At 44.4% G+C, this 14,909-nt stretch overlaps 1 protein-coding gene across 1 annotated transcript in view; it reads right to left on the bottom strand.

Annotated features, from left to right (window-relative positions):
- Positions 1 to 624: 624 nt before the first annotated feature.
- The window catches only part of KLF13 (Kruppel like factor 13), a 33,758-nt gene continuing 19,473 nt past the window's right edge, over positions 625 to 14,909 (bottom strand). The window contains exon 2 of the mRNA XM_033167752.1: positions 625 to 1,010. Within this exon, the coding sequence (XP_033023643.1) occupies positions 718 to 1,010 (293 nt within the window). The 3' untranslated portion in view covers positions 625 to 717. The remainder of the gene's footprint in view (positions 1,011 to 14,909) is intronic.

The following is a 14,909-nucleotide window of genomic DNA, read 5'->3' as shown; positions in this document are numbered from 1 at the left end:
TCTCGGTATGAAATGACATTGAGGGGACGGGGGCGGGGAGAGTGAATTAATGAAGTCATCCAGAGGCATGCCATATATGGCCCTGATTCCCCAAATGTATTTATAGCAAATGTGAAACCAAACCATTTGAGTGTGAAGTCCAGCGTTGGTTTCCTCCTCAGTGAGTGGAAGAACTCGGCACCCCTCATTTTGAGTACAGATCTGTTTGCCAGCTGAGGCTGTGGAGAGTGTGTGTCTTCATTGTACTTACTGTGTTACATAAATACTTATCCCTGAGAAAGTTGAGAGGAGGTTGTGGAGTGGTGGAAAGTCAATCCAGTTCAGTTAGGCATTCCTCTTTTGTAACCTCTTTTTTTTATATATAAAATTTGCTTTTGACACCTGAGCAAAGGTATTTTTTAAAAAATATACACACATATAGATATATTTAAAAACAATTAACAGGAGCATCTTCTTAAGGCTCTGAAGAGTGAAGGCTGGCAGACAAAATAACTGAAAATCTTGACCAGGAAGAAAAATTGCTGGCAGGAAGATGGAGAAGAGACTCATCCATGTTAGTTCCATTGTGCCAGAGATAATCTGCTGGGGAAATGATGCCCCCCCCCCAAGAAAAGGAATGGGGGGGGGAACAAGCAAAATGTGCAACGCAAATAAAACTCCAAAAATGTTATCTATAAAATGATAAGAGCAAAGTGCTGGCATCCAGTGCAGGCAGGTCTATGGGGAGCTTGAAGGACTGATGGTGGGACTAGATGCGTCTGAACGGCTATAGTCACTGACGGATCCTGTCCGGGAGCTGCTGCCGCTCCTCCTCTTGAGCATGCTGGGGTGGAAATTGCTGTGCCGGCGGGCGTGCTTCGTCAAGTGGTCACTGCGCATGAATCGCTTCTCGCAGAGAGGGCAGCCAAACTTTTTCTCTCCAGTGTGAGTGCGGAAATGCCGTGCCAGCTCATCAGAACGGGCAAACTTTTTGTTGCAATCTTCCCAACGGCATTCAAAAGGCCTCTCACCTGTTGAGAGAGTGAAAGAGAGACTATGAAATAGCCGTATTTATTTTATTAAAATGTTTCTACCCTGAAAGACTCTGGAGGGAAGCAGCTTACAGCATTTTAAAACCATAAGAAAATAAAAGCTGCAGCCTCGTCCTATTCATATTTACTCAGAAGTAGACATTTCCCAGCATCATAGCAGCAGCAGCAAGACAATCATATTTTATTAAATGCTCAAGAAAATGGAAAGCGCTTCAATCCAGAAATGAAATGAATAAAATAACAATAAACTGGGGGCTAAAATAATGAAAGTGGGTTCCTGACAAACTGAAATGGATAGAGGAATGCAAAGGTGAGGCACTGGATCCCTGAGAGAGTTTGTGGGTTTTCTGCATAGGAATGCTGCCATGCCCTGCTATATGCAGCAGCAGAAGTCAGTTTAGTTAAATGAATCCTTGCTTGGAAAACACCTTTAGTTGGAAGGTATTCAGACTGAGTCTTGGTATAAAGTAAGAAAGGTTATGTTTTCAGCCGTGGGCCGGTCCACCGTCCCTCAGACCTTGTGGGGGGCCGGACTATATTGGGGGGGGGGGGATGAATGAATTCCTATGCCCCACAAATAACCCAGAGATGCATTTTAAATAAAAGGCCACATTCTACTCATGTAAAAACACACTGATTCCCGGGCTGTCCGCTGCAGGCCAGATTGAGAAGGCGATTGGGCCGCATCTGGCCCCGGGGCCTTAGGTTGCCTACCCCTGAACAACATTCTCAATAGGGAAGCATTCTGTAGTCCTAGCTAACTATCTAGTTGGAGGAGCAAAGAATCCACACTTCCCCCTTTGCTCTCAAAAGAAAGATCCAAGATTAACTCTCACCTCAAGGTCCAGAGAAAGTGTGGGAGGAGGAGCAGGAAGTTGTAAAGAGGATGGAACCTTATACTTACCAGTCTAAATAAACATTAAAGAGGGGGGAGGAGAGAGAGGGGGGTCAGCGTGGTGATAAATGTATAGGGATAGTCTGGGAAGCTGGAGGTCTCTTGCTCTGTCTGCACCAGTGCAAACCCCTCTGAGTCAGCTGAATTGCACCCAAATACCCAACAGCCCCCACCTGCGTGCTCCCAGTAGAAGTTTCTACTCAACACTTCTCCATTTTGCTCATCCAACTGTATGCACATTATGGTGCTATTTAGTCTATTGCTTTAGGGAGCCCATACAAAAAAAAAGATTTTAGACCCTGCCATTTGTCCTGTATTTCAAGGCAGCTTACAAAAATAAAAAACAAACGGCACTTTAAAAAGCTGCAAAACACTTTAAAAGCAACTGCAGTAAGAAGTATCATAAAACATTATAGTGAAAAACCATATTAAAAAACCAGAAAGGCTGCGTATAACTGCAATAAGCAAGGAATTAAATTCAGCCTCTGAGCTGGCTTAACAAGCGGGCTTCAACACAGTGGCAAAATGGCAACAAACCTCCCTGGGTGGGAAGTTCTCAAGTCTGGGTACAGAAAGAGAAGGTCTCTGTAGGTGATCTTAGTTAGTGGGCAGGTACATAGGGGAGAAGGTAGCTCATCAGGAACCGCATTCTAAAGCATTACAGCTTCACGATCCAAACTTTCTGGAACACAATTTGCAATCTAGATTCTAGATATCTTTACCATGAGATCCCAAGATATTAATTCCAAAGTTTAGTAATAAAGTTTAAAAAAAGACCCAAAACCCCCACCTCATTTTACATCCCATATCAGGGTCTCGCAGGTGATTGAGGGGATATTTTTAAAAGAAATACATTATGGGTTCCATGAAAACCATAACCCTGCTTTTTGTTAATTTCACTGGATATTGTTCCTGTCTCCTTGCTTCCCGGCCACTCATGATATCACATCCAGCAGTGGCTTTCCCTCAACATCCATTGTTTAGCTCTCTTCTTTCTTAGCCAGATTGCCTGTTCCTGTTGAGCTGCTTTTTGCACAGGAGAAGAAGTAATTCATGCAGTTCCTGCATCGGGTTTTGACAGGGAGATGAATGAGGAGGCGTGATGAGGTTGTCAGTCCCACTTGCCCCTTGAATTATACCAGGCATGTTTTCCCTAATTCAACTAGCACTCTACAGTTTTAATCAAATCAGACCACAGAAGCTGAATGTACAACAAGCTTTAATAATACTAAATGTAGGAAAGAAGAATACCCATCAAGTTGCCAGTGTCTTCTCCTACCCATAAGATGAATAGATAAAAATAAATAAATATTAGTAAGACCAGCTTGGCTACTCTTACTTGACCTTCTTGTTTGAATCACCTGTTTCTTCCAAGGGAGCAGAAGTACTGCTAGGACCAATCATAATAATTTTTAAATTTATACCCCACCCATCTGGCTTGGTTTCCCCAGCCACTCCGGGCAGCTTACAACATATATAAAAGCACAACAAAACATCAAACATTAAAAAACAAAATATCTTATACAAGCAAACCAATCAACCAATAGAAGACACTAACAATAATAACAATAACAACAGTTTACAGTTATTGTTTACTCAAATTAAAATAACCGCCAACCCTAACTTAACATTTAACCAACACCAACCCAACAAAAACAAAACAGAGGAACCATAATTAGAACCACTTAAACATTTTAGCCAGTTTCCCCAACCCAAGAGTTGTTCCAGCAATGTCCCTTTGGCCTCCCAGGAGCCTCTTTTAGCTGTTCAAGGTGAGTCTGGGCCCCGCCCCCTAGGCCAGGTGGAAATGGGCCTTGCAGCAGGGAGCAGTCTTCCTTCCAGCACTCACACCAGCAGCAATGTCTCATCCCTTTCCCCCTGTGGCTGAGGGGCCATTACTAGATCTTCTGCAAAATCATACTCTGTTCCATATGATGAAGATCTCTGGGCATGTCACATTAGCCTTTCCCAGACAAGATTGGGCAGTGATCCAACTTCAGATGAAGTGCAGTAGATTTAATTAAGGCCAACTGCAGAATCACAAAGTAGTGAGCAAACATTTAAGGTTCCCAGAAGGCTTCTGGATAGTAGGCAAAAGAATGCAGGGGAATTGGGAAGATGACTCTGTATTGCTATAAATTTGGTTTTTCTGATTGACTGACAGAGCTACCTCTGATTTGTTGGTAAAATGCAAACATAAGAATGCGCCCTCCTTGCCCCTTTGAAAGGTTCAGGTCAAATTGCCTTCAGCGAAAGGCTTCCAAAGTTCATTTCAGGTGGTTACGTGAGGCTTTTCCATTCTGTCAAATCACTGCTCCCTTCTGCCAGGGTTAGGAGAACTGATTTCTCTGTGACCCTGAGCAGAATGCAAAACGTCCTGCATTTTGTTTCCCCCCTGTGTGCAGCGCACATGTAGCCTGGCGATGGACACACCTGAACTTTTCCACTAGCTCAAGCTAAAGTGTGAGAGAGTGTAAAGGGAGTGCTTGGTTTTCTCTCTCAGCCAGAACAAAAGCTGGCGGGGGCTTCGGATCATGTTGTCAGCTGCACCAAGCAAGTATCAGGTTGATTGTGTTTTCATAGCAACCACGATTAGTAAATGGTGCTGCCAAGGAGGATGTGATTTCTAAAGCTGGAATGATAATCTGGGGTGGGGAATTCCCTTAACCATTATCATTGCTTTGCAACAGCTTTCAATTCATATTCATACTGTTGGTTTTTTTATAGATTTGCTATATGTTTTTCTATATTATCAGTATTACATTTATAGCCACTCCATCAACAACCCTGTGCAGCAGCTGAGAGACCATGAGCGGCACAAAGTCACACACTGAGCTTCGTGGCTGATTTTGACCTTGGCCTCCCAGGTCGTCGCCCCCTCCCCCCACTTTATCCCACATTCTGGACAAAAGATGTAGAAATGAATAAAGTGGAGGAGACCTGTATTTTCCAATAGGTCTAAAATTTATAGGGTCTGTTTTTAACAGTCCTGTGTGACACCTTTAAGACCAACCAGTTCAGGCTTCAATCCTGCACATACATATGAGGGAGCAATCCCCATTTTGGAACTCAGTAGGGCTTACTCCTGAATAATGTACAGTTATTGCAGCATGAACCCGCATTAGAAATTGTGCAGCGGTGACCCCCTTTTCAAGCAAGGAAAGGCACTTCTGTGCGAAGTACTGAGGAAAGTGAAAGGTTAAGTGCCCATTGCTTTTTTACTAAGGAGGAGGATGGAGGAAGAACTGAGACAACTTGGCCATGCCCTGTGAGGTCTCCTAGGCCATGCCCCTGTGACCCCCCCCCTAGCTGCCCCACCAAGTCCTGCGGGCACTCAAACCATGGCATCTGCTAGGCACTCTGATTGCCAGATGTAGCATTTTCAAGAGCCCAGAAACAGGAACTGAACATGCTTGGTGTGATATTATCATGCACTTAAGAATTGGTACAAGATTCTTTGGTGTCTTGTGGAAAACAGCCTATAAAGTTAGCCTAAACCTAAAGCTTTGCACAAACACCACAGAAACAAACATGCCGTAGGGTATTAATTATGATGAGACTTTGCTCTGCACCAACACCCTGAATGGAAACTCTCAACTGGGGTGGAGGGGTGGGGATGCGGTTTTTTGAGCAGGTGAGATTGTACAAAGTGCCCTTCTGTTCCTGGCAGGAAATAAAGCAATCAAGAGAAATGGAGATTATAGGAACTCGTTGCCTCATATTTATTAGGGAAGTAGCAATGTGGCAAAGTCTTCTTGCAGCAACCTGAATTCTACAGGCTCTTTTCCCCCCTTTTTCAGCAAAATAGTTGCCCCTGTCAACTGCAAAACCATGTTTGTTGTCCAGTACTCTGAGAGGGCGGGTAAAAAATTGCTTTCTCTCCAATACTGTATTTTGAAGGCAACCAAAGAGAGGAATGGCAGACCTTTAGCTAACCTAGGAAGCATTCCCTCCCTGCTCAAACTGCGCTTCTTACTCCTTGTCGTGTTATTAAACAGCTTTGGATTACAGCAGGGATACCAGAGAATGGTGTCTGTGGCCAAGGCAACACCGTAAAGGTGTTGCAAGCCACATTTCTGTGCCAGCACCATATCAGTTTTGGCAGAAGCTGAGGATCTGGCTGAACACATTGAGAGAGGATTTATTTCCTAAAGGCTTTCACGTATTCCCCAGATAATTGAGGGAAAGGGATGCTGCTTTCTCGTCCCTGTCACACATACAAATTATAATAGAAACAGGAGTCACTCACACTTGGGAGGGAGGGCCGGCTCACTCACATGATCCCCTACCTGCAGGGCATTCCTAGTGGGTTACTGTAGCAGGAGGGAGCTGTAGTAGTCCACTTTGGGAGGGGGTTCTTGCAGTCAAGAGATACATTTTATAAAATAAAACAAATAATAAATAGTGTTTTCTACCTGACATCACATGAGTTGCTTTGAGGTGCCAGCTGATTTTATACTTTTATGTATTGTATTGTTTTATATTATATGGTGTAACTTAAGTCTCTTGTCATAAGGACAACAAATACTGGAAGCAGAGCAGCAAGATGGGCCTGCTTACAATTTAGATCTTATCGGTTATGCACTCTCTCTCTCTCTCTCCCTCTCTCTCTCTGTGTGTATTCTTTTGCTAATTATTCATCATTAAATTCATTTCAGTTCAGTGCATATCCTTGAAGGCATGCATCTAATTAAAACAAAACCTGCATAATAAAAACTATTTTTAAAAATGTGTTAAAATTACAATCTTGCATACATCATGTGGCAGCTTCACTTCTGCCCAGAAGAACAAACAAAGCATAAAGAACAAACTCATACCAACACGTTGTATTTATATCGGGTTCCTGGGGACTCTTAGGAGGCACTACAGTGCCTTCAAAGCAGTTTGTTGCAAAGGAAATTGCACCAAGCCTTCTCGGTAGTGACACCCGCCCTGTGAAACACACTTCCATCAGATAAATCGGGTCCTCCCTTAAAGAGGGCACATATTGCGGTGAGACCTGGCAACCAAACCCTGTGTTGTGGGTGGGTTTGATTGACAGCCACAGCACCCAATCAGTAGCTCCCTCAGTGCAGGGTTCAATCTGACCAATGGGACGCAAGCTAAACGGATCGAGGGACCTATTTATGCCCATGCACGTGACCCTGAGCTTCCTCTTTTGGTCAGTGCATCTGAATACCCGCCCACCTCTCCCTACTTTTAGGGCTTGTGTGCTTGAGCTTGCTATGCCGTCGTGTGTCATCTGTCGTTGGGACAGGGGCACGGCAGGAATTTTCCCCACTTGGCTGATTGGCTGTTGCCATTTGGGTTTCACTTGCCGCGTAGCAAACAGTCACAACTTGTAAGGTTGTGGATAGGCTCTGGTTCAGGTGATAGGGATGGGAGAACTTTCTCGCCATCCCTATGTGAAGGGTATTCCGTTAAAGGAATCCTGGGACTCGTTGGTTTGGTCAACCCCTGAGAGGGGATTGTGGCCATGCCGGAGTCTGGGGGGACATTTGGGTGGTGGAGGATAGAGCATGTCCCCAGCTTTCCGCTTATCCAGGTGACCTATGCTGGAACCCTGGGTCAGCGCTACCTGCCACGGTGCAGGAAGCTAGTCGAACCAGAGCCTATGCAACCAATCACTTGCTGTAATCAATAAAGTTGTGGCCTAAATTCTGCCAAAAACCAAACCAAAATTTGAGTCTTGTCTGAATTTATTTGTGGTAAGGTTAAAAGGTCTGAACACACAAATAACCATATGACTTTTATAAGACATCTGAAGGCAGGCTTGTATCAGGAATTTATAATAATAAATTGTTATTGTTGTTTTGTTTTGTTATTATTATGCCTTCTCAGAAAGAAAGAAAGATTTTTTGAAGCTGGAACAGGAACGTTAACATTGGCAAGCACTGCATGGCAGCATTCCCTGTTGATTGCCAGGCACTGCAGATGTTTCACAAATGCTTGATCCTCTCTACGATCAGTATCAACCCTACTGTGAAGAGAGCAGAGAAATGGCTGGGGATTCGGATGGGTGGACAGAGACCTTCCCCTTCTGTTGTATCTTGTTATCTATTGGCAAATAAAGCCCTAAGCAACTTGGGACCAGCTACCTTTGAGAATACCTTCGCTAGTATAACCCTTTCCAGTTCCTTAGGTCCTCAGCCAAATGCTCCTGAGGTTTGGCGTATGTTCACTAGGACCAGGGCCGCCTCGTCCATTGGGGCTGGTGGCGCGGCGTGCCAGGACGCAATGGCCTGGAGGGCTCCTCCGCCCTCCAGCCCCGCTGGCAGCGCCCGCCGGCAGCACCCGCCGGCTGCCCGGCGGAGCAAGGGAGCTGGCCAGCCATGGCACACCTTCCGGCTGCCTGGCAGAGCACGGGAGCGTGAGCCGGCCGCACCGCGCCATCCGGCTGCCCGGCAGAGTGCTAGCTGGCCAGCCACACCGCAACCTCCGGCTGCCCGGCGGAGCGTGAGCTGCCTGGCTGCGCTGCGCCCTCCGGTTACCCAGTGGAGTGCAGGAGCGGGAGCCGGCCGTGCCGCGCCCTCTGGCTGCCCGGCGGAGTGCAGGAGCGCAAGCTGGCCAGCCGCGTCGCACCCTCCAGTGCCAGTAACTGGTCAGAGTTGGGAGTGCATGTGAGAGAAGCAGGCCTCAGCCGCAACAACTTGCAGTTATCCTTGCAAACAAGGTGGTGTAAATGAAAACATTTCCAGGGGAGTCAGTTATAAGCCCCACATCTTTGGTATCAGGCACTCCACTTGTGGATCCATCTGAACAATTGGCTTATTAGTAGAGTCTCTCCTTATTTGAGGAGGAAAGTCAAAGCATTGCACACCTCACAAGTGGGCAGAGCAGAGACACGGCTCCCACACCACGTGAATCAGAGCACCGCCAAAAGCATTTATCAACCGGGCTTGGTTTATTCTGTTGTCCACTAAAAGAACAGCTAGAATACTGTTTCTCCAGAAGGCAAAAGGGAGGAGCTTTTCAAAGACAGACCAATCACATAGGGTTTATTTGGGTGGAACTGTGGTCTGAGTAAAAAAGCAAGTATTTTTAAAGAAAGCATCCTTAAATAACTCTTGGCGTGGTCTGGGAAAGCATTTCCACTTCCACTGTTTTATATAAGCACTTCAAACTGACCAACAAGCCAAACTTGGAACCATCCATGAGACAGCTGAGGCATTATGGTGCCCCTGCTTTGGAGTGTATCAAAGGTGCTTTCTTACCAGAATGCGCAAAAGAAAACCAGAGCTCACCCCTCTTTCAACAAGCCGGAAGCAGAGCTATTTTAAGCCCTGCAAGTTATTTATTCCCTTTACAGATTTCATTTATTTTCCCCCTCAACTCTTTAGAGTTGTAAAAGCTCAAAGAGTCTCCAACACATACAAATGCCAGCTTATGTGTCATCATGGCCTGAACTCAGTTTTAACCACAGTCTTGGCAATGCTTTAAAAAAAAAAAATCTGTGCCACCTTGATGTTGGAAAGATGGCTTGGAAGAGACCTTCTGCATTTTCCGTGAAAAAAACTAAACCTCTCTCCCCTCTCTGAATTATTCATTTTCTCTCGTTCTTCTGGCTCCCTCTTCACTACAAAATATTCATGAAGTAAAGTCATCTTGACATCAGTTTATTTCCAAAAGAATATTTGATGTTTCCATATTGGGTAACTCCTGAAGTTTAATTTTCCTGAGCCAGATAAATGACCTCAACCTATTTGACCTGGGTTAACCAAGTGGGGTTGCTTCCTTGGAAATTCCAAGACACAGCAAAGCTGATCCACCCCCCACCCCCACCCCCCACACACTCTAAAACTGTAAAAAAAATTCCTCATTTTCAAAACTTGGGGGACTGCCCAGAGCTGACGGTTATATAGTTTCCAGTCTGGTTATATTTTTAGTCTTTCTGCTGACTATCAATGCGATGAACCTAGACACACAGCAAGCTTTAAGGCTTGGAGAAGATCGGTTTAAGTAAGGTTCTGAGAAAGCAGGGGAGGTATATATCTTTGGGAGAAATTAAGGCTCATAAACAATCCAATATATTGGCAGCCAAGGATCTAGCCCTGACCAAGTGGTGTCCCTCTGTTGTATAATGCAGTGTTGTTGTTGTTGTTGTTGTTGTTGTTGTTGTTGTTGTTGTTGTTGTTGTTTTGGGGGGTGATTGTTCCAAAAACCTGTAAACCTGTCATTCCATGTCTTTGTGAAGAATTGTGAAGAATTCAGAACATGATCCTGTACAAGATCTACTCACTGAAGATTTTGTGGAAAGATTTTGTGGACACACCATGAAATATTTGCCCAAGCACACACACACACACACGTAACCGGTGATGGCTAAAACCAGGGCTGAGTCATGGGTGGACCTTCTCCCTGGCCACGCTGCTATTGATGGCACAACTTTTCAGCAGCCCCACATCTGGCACAAAGAACTTCCCTCCTGTTGACCTGGTGTTTGGGGAGGAAGAGAATCAACAGCTACTCCGCATGGAAGACTAGCCTGCCCATAGCACTATGACAGATTATGGTGGAACCCATGACTCTGTCACAACACACCACTATCAGTATGGGAACCTCACACATACGACAGTGTGCACAGCCCATGTCATGCACAGTTAAAGCTCACCAGGGGGGACTCTGGTGATGCGAAATGAAGGAGAAAGGGTGCTTTGTTCAAAACAGCCTGGTAGACACATGTGAATCTGAGCACATTGCTAGCATATCTCTGCCCACAGCCCTGACAATTAAAATACATATCTAAATAGTTAACAGTTAACACTGAATTCTGATTTTTTAATTAAAAAAAAACCTTCATGAATTAATGCAAAAATGGAACAAACCTATGAACACAAACACGTGAGAATGTCATGGATCAGAAATGGGCTGATGCATCCTGCAGGGGAGTGGACTAGATGAACCTTGTGTTCCCTTCCAACTTTACTATTCTATGATTCTATGATTCCATCCCTCAGCAGGTGACACACAGGAGCCTTGGGCCCTATAAAGCCTCAGACTTTGGCCTGGCTCCATCGTCTGAGCAATCTGTTAATTGCTTTCAGACTGCCCAAACTTGTCACTGGTTGCTTTGCCTCCAGATCAGCAGTTGTACCAAAAAGCAGAGCAGGGATGAGCAGGGTACACCAAGCCAGAAGTGCCTACAGGCTACATATTGTTTAGCGAAACAATACAGATGACTGGGAGCCAACCAGAACGCTGCAGGGGAAGACAAAAGCACACCAGAGCTGCTGCTCAACAGCTCCATACCAAAGAAGATTCCTTTCAGACTTGAAATTAAGCTGTTGATGCCAGTTCTCACAAATGCAAAGGAGTTAGTTGGCAAACCTGTTTCTGGATTATTCCACTGCAGATTGTAGGCATGGCACATGTGATTGAACATTCCATTTGCAGGGAATAAATAATTATTGCACACAGAAAAATGCTTTATCAGTGAAAGGGTAGGCTACAAATCTTTCTTCCTGACAACTGGTTTTCTGTACAGGGTTTTATTTTATTTTTGATGTGGAGAAATACCCAATTGCAAGCTCTCATTTGCAGTGCAGAATGATACAGACAAGGCATAGCCAGCTTTTCTTTGAGAGAACAGGCCTACAGATCAGAAAGAGGGAATCTCAGGCTTAGAGACCAAATGTCGCCCTCCAGGCCTTCAGGACAGTCTCTAGGCCGCACTGCCTCCCCAGACGACATTGGACCGACTTCACACTCTCCTCCAGTGCTTTATAACTAGCTGCAATGAGTCATGGAGCTGTTAATATAAAGGACAGTCAAGTGTGTATGAACCTGACATTTTCATGATTTTATTATTGGAATGTAACCTACTCTACAAAGGTTAAAGTCATGTTCACTGTCCTACCAGCTGGTGGTTCTGACCCTGCCATCACTTGCACGTGGCCCTCCAGAAGTCTTTCCCCATGAGGGAATGCAGCCCTTGGGCCAAAAAATGCTCCCCACTCTTGCCATAGATGTTGGGAAATTACTGGAATTCTTCAAGAGAAAAGTTCATTGGCCCTCCAGTGTGCCAGCCATTCCAAACCACTGGCTCCCAGTAGGTTCCAGTTCAAATTCAATGTGTTGGTTCAGATTTTTAACATTTTAAATGATCTGAGCATTGGATATCTCAGGGACCACTTTTTCCCATATGACCAGGAGCATAGCAGGGGGGGGGGCATAAGGGGCGGGCCACCCCATGTTGCATAATGGAGGGGGTGACAAATTATCAAGGAACAATTACTGCCCTACTAGGGCGGTTCATAAAAAAAACTTTTTTTAAAATGCCTGCTCCAAAGGTCTTCTCTTACTATACTAGGGATTATATAGCTATATATGAAATTTCATGGATATCAGTTAATATCTTGACTCTCCACCAAAATAGCTGTTTACTTGTCTGTTTTCCTATGTCGTGAAGGCTGAATTTTCAGTTCAGTGGAGCACTTACTGTTTCCAACCCTAACCCTGTGGAAAGCCATCTAATTAGACTTTAATTTGATTTTGAGATGTTTTTAGGAGGTAATTTAATTATTGTTTGATTTTATACCAATGTTATGTATCTGATGTTAGCCACCCTGAGCCCGACTTCGGCCGGGGAGGGCGGGATATAAATAAAAGCTTTTTTTTATTATTACTTGTTATTATTCCTTTGTAAGAAAATATGAAATAATGTAAAACCATTTTTGCAGGGGGGGAGAAATCAGTGGGGGGGTGACAAGAAATTTTCTGTACCGGGTGACAAGAAATTTTCCACACCAGATACCACCTGACCTTCCTATGCCTCGGGGGGGGGGGAGGGGCGACAAAAATTTTTTGCCCCCGGGTACCAATTTACCTTGCTACGCCTCTGCATATGACTGCCCCAACACTCAGGTGGTGTGATATAATACAATGAGTTCATGACTGTTATAATGTGGGAAGTAAAGAGTAAAAAAGGTATCTCTTTGGTTTTCCACTGAATATAGAAACGCAGGAGAGAAGGATGGGCACAATTGAGCAGTTTACAGCAACCCCAGGCAATTAAAATACAGCATACAACTACCAAGAATGAAGCATTTGAAAAATTGTTTCAGTGGCTGATATTTCGACATTAGACTTGTGTTCAGGCTTACAAAGTACAATTACTGTTGGGTGGCATGATAAACTCATCGCCTTCACCTTATAAAAGCTTCTTCCTGAAATCAAAAGCTGGGCTTTTGTAACCCCTGGATACACATGCATTTACAAGTGTCTTTGTTGGTAAAGAATGTGAGCTGCATTCCAGAAAGCAATATTTTAAAGAGTTTGGATTTTCAGCAGAGTCGCTGCTTGATTCAATAATTACTGCTTGGTTTATCACCTGCCTTTTAACTGATCAATTATAAGTGTGACTGTTACCAATATAGGTTCCTTCTTGCAATAAAAGTGAGAGTTAACATTTCTCCAAGCAGAAATTACAACTTATTTTAAGATGCAAAGGACACCCTTAATAGTCATTTTTATTTCTCTAGGGACAGCAACAAACCAGAAGTAAAACAGCTGTTAATAAACAATGAAGTGTACCCTTAATCAAATATGCCCTGTTTAATTAACTAAAGATTGAGTTGATTAATCTACTGATTAAAACCTGAAGCAACCAAGCAATTTTGAGACAGTGGAAGAAGATCTCTAAGCCTCCAAATGTTGCTGGACTACAATTCCCATCATCCCTAACCATTGACCATGCTGGCTGGGACTGATGGGAGTTGGAGGCTCACAATACCTGGAAGATGACAGGTTCTCCATCCCTATTGTAATGGAGGACCACAAACAGTTGCAGAATAGTTGGTTAGACTGATATTCACAGGCTGCCATACTACCTTTCCCCCCTCTCAGCTGGCCCAGTCAGGTCAAATCCAAATACACAGATGGAGTGTAAAGTATTGATTGAGTTTGTATAATCAATTCCTCACAATTCTTGATAGTTCCCTAGCTTGCTTCCTCAGGCCTCAGAACCAAAAGGTTAGTTGAGCCTTTATGAAGATAGAGGAAATATTTCAGAAATCATGAAAATCAGTGGTACCTCTGGTTACGAACTTAATTCGTTCTGGAGGTCCGTTCTTAACCTGAAACCGTTCTTAACCTGAGGTACCACTTTAGCTAATGGGGCCGCCGGCGCATAATTTCTGTTCTCATCCTGAGGTAAAGTTCTTAACCTGAGGTACTACTTCTGGGTTAGCGGAGTCTGTAACCTGAAGTGTTTGTAACCCAAGGTGTTTGTAACCCAAGGTACCACTGTACAGTATTTAAAGATGTCCCCAGAGGGATTTTTCATAATCTCCATTTTACATCAACCCTGATCTCTCTAGACTGGGTGGCTTATAAAACGGGGGTCTGCTGTGATTCCCCGCACAGCACAGGGCAGGACATGGAAAATACCTTCCCTAGCAGTGCTTCGGTTGATGCTCCCCTTTGCATCCCTTATTAGACCATTATGTGGAAAAGAGCACAGCTTGGGAAATGGCCAGAAATGTGTAGTCCCAAGGATATCATTAGGACTTAAGTAAATAAAGGAATGAGTGGGAAATCAAATGTAAATGCTGCAGGAAGACTTTGTTTTCTGTAAAAGCACTGTGAAAACATTGCAGCGTTTTGATATATGCCATGAAATGTAGGCTATTCCTGAACGGAGCCTCTGTATCCCAGAAGCTGCCAATATACAGTTATGTGGTGTTACGGTTGCCATGATTATACACACACACACACACACACACACACGCCTCGGCCAGCTACACATGCCCCTGAATTTTATGTTCCTGCTGAGGGTTGATTCCTTCAGCCAAAATCTGTTTTGGTTGTCTGAGTACCCTGTTGAGGAAGGACACACCACCGGTTTTCCCTGTGCAGCCTGGTGTTTCTGGCATTACCAGAGTTGTTAGGAAGCCATGGGCTGCTCAGTAACATGAGAAGGACTTGGCTTTGACTATCCACCTGCCCCTGGCCCCTTGGATCTTTGTCCGCTGCTCTGGAACTTG

Source organism: Lacerta agilis, chromosome 13 (genome assembly GCF_009819535.1).
Source record: "Lacerta agilis isolate rLacAgi1 chromosome 13, rLacAgi1.pri, whole genome shotgun sequence".
Lineage (NCBI taxonomy): Eukaryota > Metazoa > Chordata > Lepidosauria > Squamata > Lacertidae > Lacerta > Lacerta agilis.
The sequence above is the reverse complement of the archived record's forward strand: the minus strand, read 5'-3'. Positions and strand labels throughout refer to the sequence as shown.